The sequence below is a fragment of the Benincasa hispida genome, chromosome 12, assembly GCF_027475165.1.
Source record: "Benincasa hispida cultivar pf3 chromosome 12, pf3_genome.v1.1, whole genome shotgun sequence".
In the NCBI taxonomy this organism is placed as follows: Eukaryota; Viridiplantae; Streptophyta; class Magnoliopsida; order Cucurbitales; family Cucurbitaceae; genus Benincasa; species Benincasa hispida.
Genome location: NC_143489.1, coordinates 27,687,986 through 27,706,341, shown reverse-complemented (window position 1 = coordinate 27,706,341; position 18,356 = coordinate 27,687,986). Strand labels below are relative to the sequence as shown.

Genomic DNA, 18,356 nt, shown 5'->3' with positions numbered 1-18,356 from the left:
AAAAATCTCATTATTTGCTTATTCATCATAAAATGGATCGATCTAGCAATGATGAAATTAATATTATGTTTACTGAATCACTCTCCCTCCAAGCCGTACATACGACTTTCATCGAATACGACTTTCCACAGAATTCTATATGTATCTATGAGATCGAGTATGGAATTTTGTTTACTTACTTTAAATTGAGTATCCATTTCCTTCCCTTTCCTGCTAGGATTGGAAATCCTATATTTTACATATCCATACGATTGAGTCCTTAGGTTCTCCCAATAACTAAAAAGTGTATCATGCCTGAATCTAACTGGGGTTTGCGGTGGTGGAGGAACTGGATCGGAAAAAAAGAGGAAATTGAGCAGATTTAGCAACCGCACCTGCAAATAATAGGACAGCGCACAAAGTAACAAATAATAAATTCACCTCATTATTATCAATCAAGTTATTGAAGATTTTAAATAAATCCCGAAATTCAAAACTCCCCATTGTCCAATAAAGACCTAAAATCCCTAATAATAAACCAAAATCCCCTACGCGATTAGTTACAAATGCCTTTGGAACAAATTACCATAATTTGTCTCCGCCTACGAATCAGGCGACATTTTTCACAAATTTTCCGAATGGAGGCCCTTATTTTCATATTTTTCATTCCTCATCTTAATTCCAAATCTACTTATTGATCTATTAACAACAAGTAGATCTACGCCAGGAGAATTAGTAATGTATCAGGAGAAATTGGTACAAGAAGCCGTGGATGCACTTCTTGATAATGGAATCCGCGGACAACCAATGAGGGATGGCCATAATAAGGTTTACAAGTCGTTTTTCGATGTAATTGAAGGCAAAGAGGGAAGATTTCAAAGTAATGAGCCTCATTGTGAGGCTCATTACTTCAATTGAGATAATGAGAAATCATTTCGCTTTTTTAGTTGGAACTTTAGGCGGTTTGCGAAAAAAGATAGCGAAAAAAATTATTCCTAGAGTCGAGACTAAGAGGAATGTATAAACCAATGCGGTTAATATCCAATCAATAGTTATCACGTGACCGGTTTCTCTTTTTTTATAATTTTTTTCTTTCGAATTGAAGGAGATGCATGGAGATGTGTGCACACTACAAGAAATACCTCTTTTGCATTTGAGGATAGCATTTTTTTAAAAATAAGGCTATTGAAAAATGTTTAAAAATTAAAAAATAAAAAGCCGAGAACCCAAACTAGTCTAGCTGCCCAAAAAGTAACTCAACTAAAATCTCTCATTCAGACGTTTATGTGGATACTTTTCTCTTCGTCTCTTTTACACAAATCGCTCCCTCCCCTTCACAAACTTTCTTCACAAATCACTATTTTCCCCTTCTTTTTTACACAAATCATTCTCTTCCCCTTCACAGACTTCCTTCGATCATTCCAACATCTCCATAGGTGTCGTTCCAGCATCTCTATACACATTTGTTACATCATTTCTCTATAGTCGTTTGTTACAACATCTCCTTCTCCTTATGCGTTTGAGCAACAATCCATCTCCAACTTCTTCTCCATCGTTACTCACTTGTAAATTTCTTACTCCATAAATTTCTCTTGTTTTGTTTGATTTTTGTCAGTCTACACTTAAACCCTCCTTTTTTTTTGGTTTAGCTAGGACTTTGCTTCTGCTGAAAAATGCAAAGTTTAAGTTACACCCAAGTTTTACTCTATATTAATAGAAGTGTCATTTCCAGAGTATTCCGCGTCAACGTGTAAGACAGTCAACTACCTAGCTTGGCATTTAGAAAACAACCATTAGGTAAATACTTTTCCCACGGAACCATAGTCACTAGGGACTAACTCTTGGGGTTCACCAGATGGATGAACCAAAATTTGGGAGCAAAACGAAATAAACCATACTTAAGGTTTTTGGACCCTTTACTTACATTATATTCTAGTAAAATTACCAAAACGTTTAGAATGTTGCACATGCAGACTGGGCTCTCTCCCTCCCTCTCCTCTCTTTCTATCACTCAATGTTGAAACATAGAAGATGATGGAGAGGAATGAAGGGAAAAAAACGTAAGAGACGAAGAAGAGGAAAAAAAAAAAAAGAAGGGAAAGTCGAGAAAAGAAAGGAAGAGGGAAAGGGTAATTTTATCCCAATGAATTTTTTATCAAGAAATTATGCAACCGGATCAACACTTCAAGTGTGTTTGGTTTAAGTTTTATCTTAATTTATCATTTTAAAAAAAAGTTTGAATTTATGAAATAAGTTGGATTTAGACAAACATTTGAAATCAACTTTTAGAAAAAGAATAGAGTGTTCAATAGTTAGTTTCTCCCTAATTTGTATAATACATAAAATCACCCAAATATTCTCACTAATCCCCACTGTAGGTTACCTACTCCGAAGAAACTTCCAAAAAACCAATACCAACCAACTATATTTTCAAAATTGAAAGTACATCAACTAAATTCATTATGAATAAAAATTTAGACCCAAATTAGAGGTGTTCATGGGTTGGATTGATTGAGTTGAAAAACTTTTTAGACTCAATGTTCAGTCATAAATCTTTTCAACCCAAATAACCTTTATTAAAAAATGAACTCAACCCAACCCAACTATGAAATATTTAGGTTGAGTTGGTTTGAGTTAATCGGATTATATATTTAAAATTTTATTCTAAAAAGAAGCAAAACGTAAATATGAAAGTCTAATTTAATTATTTTCATATATTGAATTAAGATTAACAACTCAATTTCAATTTATATAGTAAAAATTTTCTTTCTAAAGTATAAAGAAACTAGAGTCGTTGAAGAATAAATTATTAAAAAAATATTAAAATTAAATAAAATTAAAATCAATATATATATATAAATAATTGTGTTATAAATAAAAAAAATATATATTTTAAAATTAATAATAAATTTGAGTTATATTAGATGAATCCACCCAACCTATAAAATTTTCATTTATTTGAATCCAACCCAACCCAAATGAGTTGATAACCCAACCCAAACCAATCGATTTTTTCGAGTCATCGGATTTTTTGAATACCCCTAACCCAAATAATAATTTTTAAAGTAGAGGAATAGTCTCGAGCAAATTCAAATCTCAAATTGTAACATATTTGATTGCTTGAGTTTTGGGATTTGTCTTTCACTTCCATATTGCCTAACTATAAGATTCTTAAGATTCTTTAGTCTCCAGTAATTTACTCAAAAAAGCATTTGGTGAAATTGAAGAAAGCAGTAATAAAGATGGTTCACAAGTCCATAGGCATTTAGGAAATGAAGATTTGCTGTAGAATTGGGAATGATTTGCTTCGTTTTCCTATAGAAAATTTGTGTAATCCCCAGATTTTATGAATCAAAATTGTTAAAGATAGTTTATCTCTGGAAACCAACAAAAACCAGAGGAAGTTTAGAGAAAAAATAAATAAGAAATAAGAATGGATAAAGTAGAAGAGTTTGAGAAGAAATCAAAACAAGCAACTAGATGAGAGCTTGAACACCAAACTGCTGCATTTCCCTAACCCTCCAAATAGCATGAGAAGCTCCTTCTCCAACTTCTTCAGGATCCAACATTTGCATAGCCCATGCATAATATACAGTGTGGATAGTATCCTGCCAATAACAAGAACACTTGAATTTAATACAATAATATGAAACATACAAGTATGAAGTAAGCATCGATCAATCGTCCCCAACTTGCCTTAGGTGGCGTATGCTACTATAACTCATTCAATATCCATTATAAATAGTTGGAAGTTCCCAATTATTATAACCTACACTTCGTTACAGTAAAAATATTTGAAAACCCTCATTGTCTATAGTGTTTACTATTTTGTAACTATCGTCTCTCCTCATTTGAAATTTAGACTAAAATAGTCTGCACTCCAGTCATAGACTATCATAATTCAGAAAAAAAAAATGTCTACGATATGACACACAGACTAGAATAACCACCTCTACTATAATAACCAACTAAGCATCCTAAAAAGCCCCTAAAACTTCTTTGATTTCTCTCATCCATGGGAAATTTCTTATTTTCCTCTCAAGGAATCACTGAAATCTTCCTTGGGCTTTGCAACTTGAAATTCAATTTATGCAGCTGAAGAACGAAAAGGGGATAGGAAGGTCTCACATCTCTCTTAGAACTTGTTGATGGGTCCAAAAGTCATGCACGGTTAGATGATTAGAGACACCGGACGCTACATAGTTTAGGATAGATTTAAGAGAAATCCTTGGCTAGACCCCTAATCCGGGATCATCTCTCTATGTAATCTGAAAGACTGAAAGTCTGCAAAAACTGAACCTTATTCTGGCCTTTATTATCTTGAGAGAGAGCACGCTACATAGAATGTAAAAAACATGGTTTTCTTCCCCCGTTGGGTCCTACTCCTATTCTTTATTCTCTCCAATTTTCCTTATAGGTCCAAGACTGATCAATTTACTTTGACTATGATTTCAAGCGTCAATAAACATCAAATTAATCCTTTCCAGTTTGTTTTTTAATCCAAAAAGTTCTTGGAAATTAGAAGTTAAATATTTCACAGGATGATTTTCAATCCAATTCTCTCCTATTCACTCTCATTACATAAGGTGCATTAATGTAAGCAGAGTACGAAACAGAAGAAACATAAACTCACCTTACCACCTTCCCTAATTGATCCATTTGCATCACGTACGCAGTAGACCTGCTGCGTTTGGAACTGTGGAAATTAAATAAAGAGGCGTTAGCATCATTTCATCCACCAAAACAAAATCCATAACTATAGAACAACAAAGACCGTCAGCACGTACAGCTACAATGATGATGGGAGTGCTTCCCATCATCTTCGTCTCCCGCACTTCAACCTCTGAAATGTGCAGAATCTGTTTAACAGAACAGATATTAGTGCTCACAAGTCGCATTCAACAAAGCCTTGCATTAATTATAATTCTGTCCACCAATCAAGACGTGCAGACCTCGAAATATTAATCACAAGCATAAGAGGAGTGTTTTAGTTGCCATTTTGATGAAAAATTTAGGAAGGAGATCTCTCTCCCCTTTTGTTGGTCTGCCACCCTACCGAATGAGATTATCAACCTCCTCTTATGCACTCTCACTGACCACCCTTACACTAATGAAAAAGAGACGTATGGATGCATCTTATTTAGACTTTTTTGACAGACTACATGAAAGGAACAGGACAAGCACCTCTTTAATGAGAAGGGAAGCACTTATGATAGTATTTTTTTCTTTTACATATCACATCATCTATCCTGCTATGACTTGGTGCAAATGTACATATCTCTATAGCTCTTATAATCTCCCCTCTCTTTCTGACCAATTGGAGAAGATTTTTGTAACTCCATTGGTTCGGGATTTTAGCCTAATCTTTTGTAAATTTCATACATCGATGAATCTATTTTTTATAATAACTAAATAAATAAAGCTATGTTTGGAGAAAGATGGCACTCAAGCGCCCACAAACATTGTAACACCCCCGGAATTTTTTTTCAAGAATGAACTTTCGAGGACGAAAGTTCTTTGAGAAGGGAAGAATGTAACACCCCGCACATTTTTTTTTAGTAATAATGTAATTTCAGTAACTTTATTGTTTGGAATTTCAGTAATTGTTATTAGTTAAAGGACATTTTTAGAATTTTGGACTTCAAGTATATGTGCGGGAATTTAATTGTTGGCGTGAAATTATTCAATTTGAAATTCAAATTGAAAATTAATGGCAGGAATTAATTTTCTTTTGAAACAGAAAGGAATTTAATAGTATAAAACGGAAAAGAATTAAATGTAATTATATTTACTTCCTTTTGTGTTTTATTATTATTATTATTATTGTTGTTGTTTTTTTTTTATAAAAAGTCAAACCCCACCCCCCTTTTCTTCCTCACGTTCATGAGCTCGTCCGACTCCGCCCAAAGCTGCCGCGTCAGTTTCTTCTTCATGACCTCCGTCCACCACTGCTCAAGCATCATTCGCTTTTACCGTCACTGGATCTATCGATTTGGGTAAGATTTCTGTCGTTTGGGTTTGTTTTCGATTGATTCTTAAATACTCATTTACTTTTGGCATCAATTGGTTGATACCCATTGTGTTTGAACTTTGGATTCAAGTTTGTAAAGGTATTGAGGTGTTGTTCGGTGAAGTTGGAGTTTGTTTTAGCGAGTTTTGGTAAGTTTTATACTTTGATTACCCTCTTGTGGATTAATTTTGGTTGTTGAAAAATTTTGGTAAAGTCGTTTGGAAGTGATCTTTTGACGAAGCTACATATGGATAATTTATTTGAGACATTGGTAGTGAAGTATGTATTTGATTCAAGCTTTAATCATGTAAGCCTAATTTCAAATTATGATTAGGGGGTTGATTCAAGAATTTCATTCAAGATGAAGAAGAGTTTGGTTTGCTAATTATTTGGACTTAAAATTGGAGGTTTGGAAGGTGAATTCGAATTGGACCACACCTTAGGTAAGGTTACCTGGAAATATTTTGTAATATTTGGGTGTTTGGGATTTGGCCTTAACTATTAATTTTAAAGCTTGGTTTATGTTTAGGCTTGATTAAGGATTCAAGAATTTCACAAAGATTCAATTGTTTTTTGGTTCGACCTAATATCAAGGTAAGTAATCTTACTACTGGAACTGCCCACGGGCCAGGCATTAGATGAATGCTAGCATGTTAAATGAAGGTTATGGCAGAATGACAACATGAAAGATTGATAGTATAACATGATTAAAGTATATTCTGTTACGAGATCCGAATTATTTATTTATGTACATAGACACTTGAATGCTAGTATGAGATGGTATGTGCTTCCATGGTTGTATTTGATCTATTGAGGTATACATGTATGTTGTAGAACCATGATGTTGAGGTATATGTGTATGTTGTAGAGCCATGATGTTGAGGTTTATATGTATGTCATAGATTCGTACAGTGATGATTATGATGTTGAGACTGTGCAAATGTCCTTACTGATTAGTTAGATGCCCATTAGATTTTGTCTCCTTCGGGATTCACCAAAGGTAGTGGGCATACACTTAACTACAGTAGGATAGGACTCAGTCTTCTTCTTGTTTCATGTGCATATGTGTCCCATGAGGACTATAGCAGTTTATATGTTTCACTAGAGGTAGGTATCTAGAGGACATAGATGCCCAACCTGACCCCAGTAGTGGGGTTACTTACTGATTATTTTATACTCATTCTTTCTCATGTTGTTGTTTCAGGTAAGGGTAGAGATGCACCGGCGATGGACAAGCGGAATTCGTGATCGAGCCACTAGGACTAGTTTTTACGCTCCTACTCATGAAATTTAAAGTTCTTTTCATGTTTCTCTTAATTTTTAGTTTTGATGTTTAAAACTTACTTTTAAAATCGTTTTTCAGATTTATTTATTATCCTTTATGATTTATGGGTACCCTACTATTGATTTAGTATTTGAATTTAATGAAAGTCTTTTGAACTTACTTATTTAATTAACATTTATGCATGTATGCATGTATTTAGTAACGACATAACTTAAGTCCTAGGGGGTCGGGTCGTTACAAACACTCTCTCCATCTCACTCAATTAATCTAGCATTCATTTGAGGTATTGCAGGTTAATATTAAAAAATAATCGTTCGTATCATTTTTGTGATGAAAAAACCAAACAGAATTACAAAAGATTCCTCCAATTGGTTAATAGTGATGATAAATTGTATGATCTATGGAAAGCTATGCATTTGCACCAGGTCATAACATGATATACAATGAGTATATCCTTACCTTGTTATCGAAGAAGATACCTTGGCTCTGGTAAGCCCGATGCTCTGCTTTACAACGTTCAATTACCTCAGAACTGCAGAATTTCTTCAAAGTTTCAGAATCTCCCTGAAACATTAATATATGTTACCACTTGAAAACCTCCACGTCAGAAACTCTACTTTAATCATCAAGCCAGATGCTATGCAAGAATTAATTGGAGGAAAGACAACATAAATAGTAATGATAATCTTTGGGGAGGGGAGAAAGGCATCTTTCACCTTAGAAATAAGCTTATCACTAACCTTTATATAAGAAATTAACACTGGTTTGATTGCTTCTTGAACTTCAGCCACAAAATCTGGTAAAGAGAAATACCTAATCCACAGAGTTAAGAGGAAAAAACCAAATCAGATTCCCTTGTTCGAACAGATAAGTACCAAAGCTCCAAAGGAAAAATCTTACGGATCTCTACGACGAATTTCCTTGAATGATGTAGCAGCATCTGATTCTTGAAACACATTTTCATTTATGCTGTGAGAAATAAGATAAATAAATAGAACTTTTGGCGACAATTAGATACAGAAACATAAAACCATGATGGGAAAACAAAACAAAAGCTAAAAGATAATTACAAATACAGTTTATGAACAAAATACCAAATTGTCTGTTCTCACAACTCGAGTAACACCAAGGAGGGATTACATAATACTATTCATTGGGAAATTAGAGAAGCCAATAATGTGTAGTTTATCATTATTGCCCTTTTGTCATTTCATACCATCAATGAAAAGTTGATTAATGTTTTCCCATTTAAAAAAAAAAAAAGAAAGAAAGAAAGAAAGAAAGAAAAGAAAAGAAAAGAAAAAATACTCGAGCAGCCAATAAAGTGTAGTTTATCATTCCCAACCAAATGCCTCACAAAAATGAATCAGGTAAAGACAGCCAAATAATTTGGCCTTTCAAGTTGCATGACCACACAGAACTCAAGTTTCTCTTATTTGTCAAACCAATATGATACCATAAATACTTACTCCTGAATTTTTTGAACGATAGGGTTATCACTTGTCTCCCACCTTTCACGAATGTCCTCAGCTATCTGTAAACTCAAATATAAGAAAATATGTTTACATATCATATAAAATATTAAATTAAACATTAAAAAAGAGCTAAAAGTATAAGTTTTCAGCTACAAATGAAGTACCCTAACTCACAAATATAATTTGGACCTAACCAACCATTGAATAGTCAGAATTCCCTCGAACTCATCTACCAAATTTGTTTTTTTCCCTATATTCAGTTTCCCCAGCCCCTGCTAACATCAAGCAACTCAAGTCTAAAGTTAAGTTTTGTTAATTATTATGTATTTGATGTCCCAATCCCCAACCTCAAATTTTAAAAATTATCCCAAGACCCCACTCCAGTTGTTCCGTGAGATTAGTCGAGGTGCGTATAAGTTGGCCTCGACAATCAAATATATATATATATATATAAATAAATAAATAAATAAATAAATAAATAATATATTTATGAAAAAAAAAATTAAAAAAAGACCCTGCTTAACCTCAACCCAAAAGTTCTAAATTATTATTGTCCATCAATATATTCCCAACATGGTCTTAACTCCAGCCTCAATCCAAAGCTCAGCCCCAACTTTTTTTCCGTTATTATGTTATCCCTTGTTCCCGTCTCAATCCTAATATTAACCCTGAATTTTTAAAAATTCATTCAATCCATGTTGTTATGTTCCCATCTTGAACCTAACCCTAACCCTAACCCCAACCTCAAGCCTTATTTTTTGTTATTATTTTTTTAATAAAAGACTGAACTTTTTTTTTCTTGATAGAAACAACTTCAGTTGAGAAAAATGAAGAATACAAGGGCATATAAAAAACCAAGCCCACAAAAAGCACCCTAAAGAAAGGGTTTCCAACTAAGTAAGCCCACAAATGAGAGAGCCCGCATAAAGAATGGGGCTCTACAATCAAGAATAATAAGACCTAAAGAATAGTTGCAAAAGCCTTCGTCACTAATGCCTAGAGAAAAGGCATAGAACCAAACATTGCTAGAGTCTCCTTTCCATCCCTCAAAACATCCAATTATTCCTCACCCCACAACACAGCACAAACCCATGCTAGGGTCCATTCCATCCCTCTGAAGGTCCAACTCCAATTAATCCTCACCTCACAACTCCCACAACACAATACAAACCCCCACTAGCCACAAAAACTTCTCCTTCACCTGAAAAGGCAGATGGAGAAGGAACTTCTTGATCATCTCTATAGTCTCCAAGTTGTAAGCCACAAAAAATGCAACAAAATGACCCATCAAAGAAGACATCTTTCTTCGAAGCCAGTCTAAAGTGTTAACTCTTCCATGGATGACCTACCAAATGAAAAATTGATTCTTCTTTGGAAATTTCACCTTCCACGGAGGTTACAAAAAATATTGAAAGCTTTCTAAGGAAATACCCTTAGCGTAGTAATGTTGAAAGTGAGAGTACTTACAAGCATCTTGAAAAATGGGATAAGGTTTTCCTTCCAATTGATAAGGGTGGATTGGGCCTCCATAGTATAAAAGACAGAAACCAAGATCCCTTATCCAAGTTGTTGTGGTCTTATCAAAAAGAGAAAGAGGCTCTATGGTGGTTGACTAATAATGCTAAATTTGGCACAAATCCTCTCAAAAAGAGAAAGAAGATAAAACTGTTCATTTGGGAGCTATCTCACAATAGGCTTCAAAAGGTGTCTCCCCTACATGGCCCACATTCCAAACTGGTTTACCCTAGCAAATATAGTTTAGAGACACAATCTCTCATCCTTATAAACTGCCCTCTTGCTCAACGTTTCTTGATTGATCTTCAGAATGCTTTCATCTGGTCGGTGGTGCAACCAAATGATCCCTTTTCTCTTCTTAGTCTCCTTCTATTGGGCCACCCCTTCAAGAGTAAGAAAGAGCTCCTATTGAAGAATCTCGTTCGAGCATTTTGTGGTCAGTTTGACTCGAAAGAAACAGCAGAACTTTCAATAAAAAGGAAACTGGATACCCAGTTTTTTGGGACAGTGCTGTTTCCTTTGCTTTAACTTGGTGTAAATTGGAGATGTCTTTCGTAACTACTTCAGTTTGGAGCTTTCTCTCTCCCCTTTTTGTAATTTCATGAAATTGATTATTGTTTTTTAAAATAAAAAATGCATAACCCTATCTCTAGCAATTGAGCACATTAAATGAAACTTAGCAACAGATACGGAATTTTATAGAAGAAATTAAAATACAGCGTTAAAATTGGAAATACATACCTCCTCAGTCTTTGACCTTACAGGTTCACTATAGCGTATAACACGCTTGAGAATGGGATGACCTTGCATCTAAAGGAAGGGAAAAAAATGGACTGATTAGGTTAAAAAGAAGAAAAAAAATGCTTCAATAAAAGCTTCAATGATACTCTCCATAAGACATTGGCAACTCATAAAATTCACCTTCTCCCTGAATGCCTCCCACTTCTTACTCCATCGAGACTGCTTTGATGGCAAAACAACAACATCGGTTCTTGTACTTCTTTCAACTATTGGTGCGGCTGAAGGCTCATATTCTAAATGTTTTTTCTTATGTGGTTTTCCACTTAACTCATCCTTTACAATTTCATATCCCCTCTTTGTTAAGTCAATTAACTTTGTGCTTTTCAACCTTTCAAATGCAGAGGATATGCCCGGGGAAGGAATGCTGGACTTAAATTTTCCAAATATCGTTTCGGATGAGCCATTAGACCCAGGATGTTGGTCTTTGGCTTCATCGGAACTGGCTTCCGTTCCAGGTTTTTTTGCATCAGCACCATGATCAGTTGCGGAAGTAGATCCAGAAGAATTTTTATGACTGAATCCAAAAGCTCCTTTTACCTGGGCCCAATAGTGTTGAAATATTAATATCATGGTATGGTTATATATGTTTGACTGACGCATCACATAAACCACAAACCTCCTCTGTAGCAGCAGATATTTTCTCTTTGACATCTGCGGAAACCTGCAAAAATTAAAATCAAAATGATGAATAAGTTCTATTCCATGAAAAAATGAATAGTAGTCTCAAATAAATAGCAGGAACAACGGCCAGAGCGCCATCATACTCAACAAGTTGTGAAAGAAACAGATTTTCCCCAAATGTGAGGAAATAAAAATAAGAAACCCAAACAACAATTACCTGCCCATAACCAAAAAAAAAATAATGATAATAACTAAATAACATTTTAATTTAGTGTGAGGGGAAATGCACTAACCCAAACATGCTGTACAACTTGAAACTACTTAAATATTTATTCACCATCACAGATAAACCACAACTAAATACAGGGAGCATGCAAATGCGGGGAAAATCACCTTTCTAGCTGTAGCCTCGGCCTCAGACCAAACGCCATCCACCTGCTTGTAAAGCTGCTCAGTTGTCTGCTTTGTTCTGCATTCGCCATTTCACCATCTCAGGCCATCCATTGAGGTGCCCACCCAGCTTTGACATACAAGAGTATGTCTCAGCCTGTTAACAAATACCACTAAAACTATGCAAGAAAAAGAACAAAGTCCTCAAAAGATTACCTAACTTTTAGGTCTTCCTTCACACCTTTAAATTCTTCTGCCTTCTCCTTCCACTCTTTGACAGATTGTTGAAATTGTGGGTTCCTGCAATGTTCCCCAGACACTCATTACAGAACTAAAAACCATGGATACAAACCATGGAAAAAAAATTAACAGTAAAACAGTCCATACAAGAAGTAACTGAAAGCTAAGAAGTTATACATCTAATTTCTAAATTACTACCCATACCAACAAGGTGCACCTTCCTTTTTGGTGGCTCAATTATAGGAGCTCCAAAGTTAAGTGTGCTTAGCTTGGAGCAAATCTATGTTGGGTGCTCTTTTGGGAATTTTCCTAAAAAGCATGTGAGTAAGAATAAAGCATGTTGAAAGGAACCATGCTGGTTTGTGGGGATAGTCTTCTCTTAGAAGCAATTTAAGAGAAGCAAGGTAAACGTAGCCAAGTTGCAGAGGATGCCGGGGAATGTCCAGACCATCAAGTGTCCAGGGTGTTACAATATTTATGTTTTACTCAACCAAATGGATAGTTTAGCTCCTTTAGTTGGCCTAAGCTGCTAGATTTTAACTTCAAGAGAAGGTAAAGTCCTTGGGCACTGCCTAAGCTAACCTGTACTTTATACTAGGACACACATGATACATCGATTTGTCTCTTCAAGGATTTTCCATCGGCTAAATTCATATATCCTTAATAAATTACATACAGAATAGAAAACAATTCACGTGCATTTGCACTTGCTTTGTTGAATAAATATAACACTTGCAGAAAAGCTAAAACAAATATACATGCAAGAATATTATAATTCTAAAGGAGAGGGAAGGTACTTGTCAGCTTCTCCTTTCACTTTCTTTGAGAACTCATTGAATACACTGAATCTACGATTGATGGAATAACCATTTTGTAATAGCAATTGTGATCTCGTGCAGGAGCTCTACCACACCAAAACGCAACCATAAATTAAAACAAACTGCATATTGAATAACTTTACACCACAAAAATCCATCCTATGAAGCCTACAGCAGAGATGGGATGAGGATAAAGCATAGGTAAGAAAAATTACTTGATGGGAAGTAAGCTGATAAAAAATGCTTTGCCTTGAGAGTAATATATCCCGAACCAATTTTCTGCCAGCCATTAAGATACAGCCAGTGCAACTCTGCACATAAACTTTTTCTTATAAAACAATAATCAACACAATTTAATTGGTATCATATGGATATAAAAGTCAGCATGGATCTATATCTCCTGAATGAAGTAAGATTCAAATTTTGACGAAATTTTGTAATGTTAAAGGAAACTAAAGGTATTACAAGTTCTGAAAATTTTTTACAAGGAAAAATAAATCTCCATGTAACCACAAATTTTCGATTTTAATGTAGTTATATAGGTAAAGTAAAGCAACTTCCAGCCTCTAAATTCTAATGCTATTGTTAGTAACCGACAAAAAGAAGAATATAAAGAAATATTAAAAGGAAGATTTTGGATTTCGAAGTCAAATTCTACCTTACTGCTGTCCAGAACCCTGAATTGGAAGGATTTCAAATTTTTCTGTTTTCTAAAACTAATACCAATGAATTCAATCCTTTCCAGATAGCCAATTCCAACAAGTTTTTTATAGCTGAGCGAACCACATACAGGTGAGTTTTCCCTTTTTTGCTTCGTTCATCTTCTTAAACCATTTTTTCTATATATTTACTGATTCGGATAAGAATATATGTTTTCATTACCCTTTCATTTTTTATTCAATTTCTTTATATCCTATAATGTATCAATTCATAGTTACATGGTTTCATTTGGATTCGTTGATGATGAAATCAACAAAATAATCTACATGAATTTCTGATAAGAAATCAACAGAACAAAATGTTTTTTAAAAAAAATCAAAACCTTGTGTATATTAAAAGTGAGCGGCGGTGCGACCTCGCCAACGGCACGGGTTAGGGGCTGAACCACTGAGGAGGAAAAAAAACAGAGATAAGCAACTCTGGTTGCTCGGAGAGGCGAGAGCGTGTGAAAGGCAGGGAGCGGCAGCGAGTTCGTCGGAAAGCTGAGACTTGGGCAGCTGAAAGTACAGCGTGCGGCGGCAGCCGCTGAGAATGTGTCGGGTAGCAGCGGCGTCCGGCGAGCGGGGGTGTTGTGGCTTGTAAAGGGAAAGACGGGGTGGCTGACCTTGAAATAGGGTTCAGAGAAATTAAAAGGGGATGGTTGGAAAAAAAAGGAAAAAGAAAGAAAGGGCGGCCGAGTTCTGCGTGCGGAGAGGTAAAAGGGAATGGCTGGAGAAGGAAATCAATATAATGTAATTCCTTTTCTTTTCTTAAATAATATTTGGGTAGGGTTAAGGTATCGAAACTCCGCTTTTATGATTGAGATGGTATGTTTTGCATTTATTTGTCGATTGAGTTATGTACATGTTAGTCAAATATAAGTTGTAATAAACTTATTTTATTTTATCTTTTATCTCTACAACATACGAGTTAGGCTAGTGATGGATCCAAAAATTTTGTTGACAGAGACTTTATGTAATTTAATAAAAATAAATATAATAAATGGATTTGAACTTAAGTTTAAATGGGCTAAAAACTAGATTTACCATTAGGCTAGCCAATGATTTTGATATTATATCAAATTTTTATATATATTATATAAAGAACATAAAGTTGAAGGGGCTCGAACCCTCTAGACCCATACTGAATCCATCCTTGAGGTAAGCGATTGTCGTAAAAGAGTTTGAAGTAAAAAAAACTAGTCTTTAAAAAAAAAAAGAGTCAAATACTAGTTTTTTTTTTTTCGAGACAATATGTTATAGAAAAGTTTGAGATGAGGAAATGGTAGGTGCATACCACATAGGTTTATATATGTCGAAAAACGAAGTAGAATGAGTGGAGCAATAGAGTTTTAAAGAAGGATAACTCAATTGAAGTTTGCCTCCATTAAAGACTTGATGTTCTATTTATTTACACATTGACCTAGGATTAAGGTTTCCAAATTTTCCTCTCGGATTAGATCGGAAGAACTTTAACCGAATCTATAGGAGTTCTCGAGCTAGATATGTGTTTGATATGTGTTAGGGATGTGTTCGGCCTCTCACTTTGTTAAGGGTGGCCAAATGGGTTTTTGACTCCCTCGTTGGGCCATAGTCATGGTTGGTTAGGGCTAAGTGTTGATCAATTTTGAATTCTCAAGTCTATGACTTTGTACATATTCACTTTGAAAATGTTCCTCCCAATCTTCTCTCAGGCTTAGGTGTGTTTTGTTAGACGACGTTTTTCTAAATAGAGCATAATAGATGTTGTAAATCGATATACTTATAAAAGTTTAAGGATTAATTTGTTACAACCCTTAAAGCATAGGGGTCTAGATTGAAAGTTTAGGGATATTAATTGATATTCTTTCTTTTTCTTATTTATTATCATTATTACTACCATCAATTATACTCGGTACCAACTATGTAAGGCACTAAATATAAATAGATGATGTATAACCATAAAGTTTATGAGTATAAATTGATATTTTCCCTTATTCTTTACTACCACCAATTTTACTCGTTATCAATTTTGTAAGGTTAGAGATGTCCAGGGGTGAGGAAGGAGACGGAGAAGCCTTTTCCATCCCCATTCCCATCCTATATTTCAATTCTCATCCTCGCAAAATTCTTCCAATAGTGAAAAAAATTTCCCATTTGTTTTTTTTTTAATTTGTTAATTTTTAACAACTTTTAAATTTATTATCAACAAGATAAAAATTTATGTGTTAAATGAGTTATTTTCAATACATCTTAAATTTTAAAAAAATACTATAAAATTTCTTATTATGTGAAAAATATAATTTAATGCTATAATTTTTAAAAATTAAAATTAAAATTATAATATTATAGGCTAGTAAGTAAGAGAGTCTTAAATATTAAAATATCTTATGTATTAAAGTGAGAAAAGTTGTGAGATGAAAAATAGAAAATGGTTAGTTTTTTATCCTGTAAATTTTGTAAAGTGTGTGTCTATATATATATATATAATTCGTTTAGTCAACGGGAAGAAAATTCTTCATGCTCTCTCCTCCATTCCTAGTGCAATCGGAGATTTCTAGCAACATTGGGGTGGGTCCTCGTGTAATAAATGGACATCTCTATGTAAGACACCACCACCTACCTATGATTTAATATTCTATTGAATTTCTTAACCCAAATGTTGCAGGGTTTAATAATTAATTTTTATTTTTTAATATTTATGAAATATATTATATATAAATTCGAATGTTCTTAGATGTATTAGTAAATTTTAGGAGACTTATCAGAATCCAAATCCAAGTCTCGAAATATATTAATTATGATTTTTAGAACGTAGGGATTAAACTTAAATTTAATTTTTCATATAAATTGAATTTTAAACACATTAATATAGCATACTTAAATTGAAGTAATATTAATTCCAGAATTATTGTTATAAACTTTTATATATACTAGTGTTTAACCACGTGTACTGTACTTGTAAATTTTTAAATTTTTGTTTTTTAAACATTATTCAATATAATCATTTTTAAAAACTACTGATTATTTCTTATAATATAATCTTATTTAATTTGAATATTCTTATGGATAGATACATATATTTGAATTGTCCCTAATGTTTGATTGTTTTCCAATTTAGTCGACATGATTTTAGCGATTTCAGTTCAGTTTTTTTGGGTTTTAACTTTTTTTTTTCATTGAGCTTTTCCCTTTTAGGAAATACTAAAATTGGTTATAAATTCACTTGACATAATACTTGGTGAATTTGTAAAAATAGATAAAAGGGAAAAGAAAAAAAGGCAAAACAAAATTCTATCTATGAGATTTTTGTTTTTTATTTCTTCCTCTAAATTTCTAATAAATTTGAAGAAATTTCAAGTTTTCAACCACTTGAAACTAAATATTATATTATATTCTGGTTTTTTTTTTTTTTTTTTTTTTAAAAAAAATGAAGATATTTCCAAGTTTTGTCTCTTTAAAAACTAAATATTATATTATGTTTGTAGGTTTTTAGTTCATTCTAACATGGAGGGACTATTTTTTTTTTTTATTAAATTTGCAATTGCCCTATTTCATATATCATACTTGTAGTATTTAGTACTGGTACCATTTTTTGAGTCTTCTTAATTACCAACTTTGATCTATAGAAATAAATTTATTAATTAGTTTTTAAACAATTTTTTTGTAATAACGTGTTATTATTTAATTAATTTATGCAATAGTCATTTTAAAAAACGACCTGATATTTATTTGTGGATATTAGAAAAATTAAAGATGGCTGTCGTTTTAAAATCAGTGTATTACGGTCAAATAGATTTTGAAATGTCTAAAAAAATTTAGACTCTTTGGGTAATCATTTGGTTTTTAGTTTTTTTTAATTAAATTTATATCATCCACGTTTCTTATAATTTTGCATCTTTCTTGTACAATGGTCAAATTATTAGTCAAATTCTAAAAAAAAAAAATTTGAAAACAACTTTTTTTAAGTTCTCAAACTTTGCCTTGGTTTTTAAAACCATCGGTGAGAATTAGATAATAAAGAAATAAATTTGAAAGTAGAAGTAATATATATAGACTTAATTTTTAAAAGCAAAAACTAAAAAATAGAATGATTACTAAATAGGTCTCGACTTTTTAACTTATTTTATGGGATCTTCAATAGTTTGTCTTCTATAAGAAAGGTTGAAATTGGTATGTATTTGATTTTTTACAATTTTCTATTAGGGTATTTTTCATTTTTTTAAAGTGTATTTGTTAATATTATTTTTTTTCATAATTAGACACATGGATCAAAAACTGAATTATAATATTTTTTTGGTGCATAAAACTAATAAACTAATATTTTTTAATAGAGAAAGTTGGATCAATTAATCATATATTCAAATCGAACAAAATTGTTTAAAGACATTTATCTACATTCAATTCTATCAAATGGTCAATAATCTATATCTTTTGTCAATTACATTATCTGTCATGTGCGTCGCACGAAATCACCTTACTTGTTCATCAATTATACCCTCACTTATTTTCTCATTTTAAGCTCCTTGCAAGTTATTTTACTTG

The 18,356-nt window shown here is 33.2% G+C and overlaps 1 protein-coding gene across 1 annotated transcript; it reads right to left on the bottom strand.

Moving 5' to 3' along the window:
• Nucleotides 1-3,243: 3,243 nt before the first annotated feature.
• On the bottom strand, nucleotides 3,244-14,620 carry LOC120067762 (mitochondrial import inner membrane translocase subunit TIM44-2). The gene is made up of 15 exons (XM_039019331.2): nucleotides 14,177-14,620; nucleotides 13,350-13,445; nucleotides 13,114-13,220; nucleotides 12,293-12,376; nucleotides 12,080-12,155; nucleotides 11,682-11,726; nucleotides 11,186-11,602; nucleotides 11,006-11,074; nucleotides 8,744-8,808; nucleotides 8,175-8,243; nucleotides 8,015-8,087; nucleotides 7,734-7,838; nucleotides 4,767-4,838; nucleotides 4,613-4,675; nucleotides 3,244-3,587 (listed from the first exon to the last, which is right to left on the bottom strand). The coding sequence occupies exons 2-15, from the start codon at nucleotides 13,422-13,424 to the stop codon at nucleotides 3,456-3,458; spliced, it is 1,452 nt and encodes a 483-aa protein (XP_038875259.1). The 5' UTR covers nucleotides 13,425-13,445; nucleotides 14,177-14,620; the 3' UTR covers nucleotides 3,244-3,455.
• Nucleotides 14,621-18,356: the final 3,736 nt, after the last annotated feature.

Bases quoted from the DNA above. Each gene is read 5' to 3' on its own strand.
- LOC120067762 (XM_039019331.2), bottom strand. From the start codon at position 13,424: ATGGCTGGCAGAAAATTGGTTCGGGATATATTACTCTCAAGGCAAAGC. The intron at 8,809-11,005 runs GTATGTATTTCC...TTGAGTTTACAG, and splicing joins TAAGGTCAAAGACTGAGGAG to ATAGCTGAGGACATTCGTGA. The intron at 4,676-4,766 runs GTACGTGCTGAC...TAATTTCCACAG, and splicing joins CTCCCATCATCATTGTAGCT to TTCCAAACGCAGCAGGTCTA.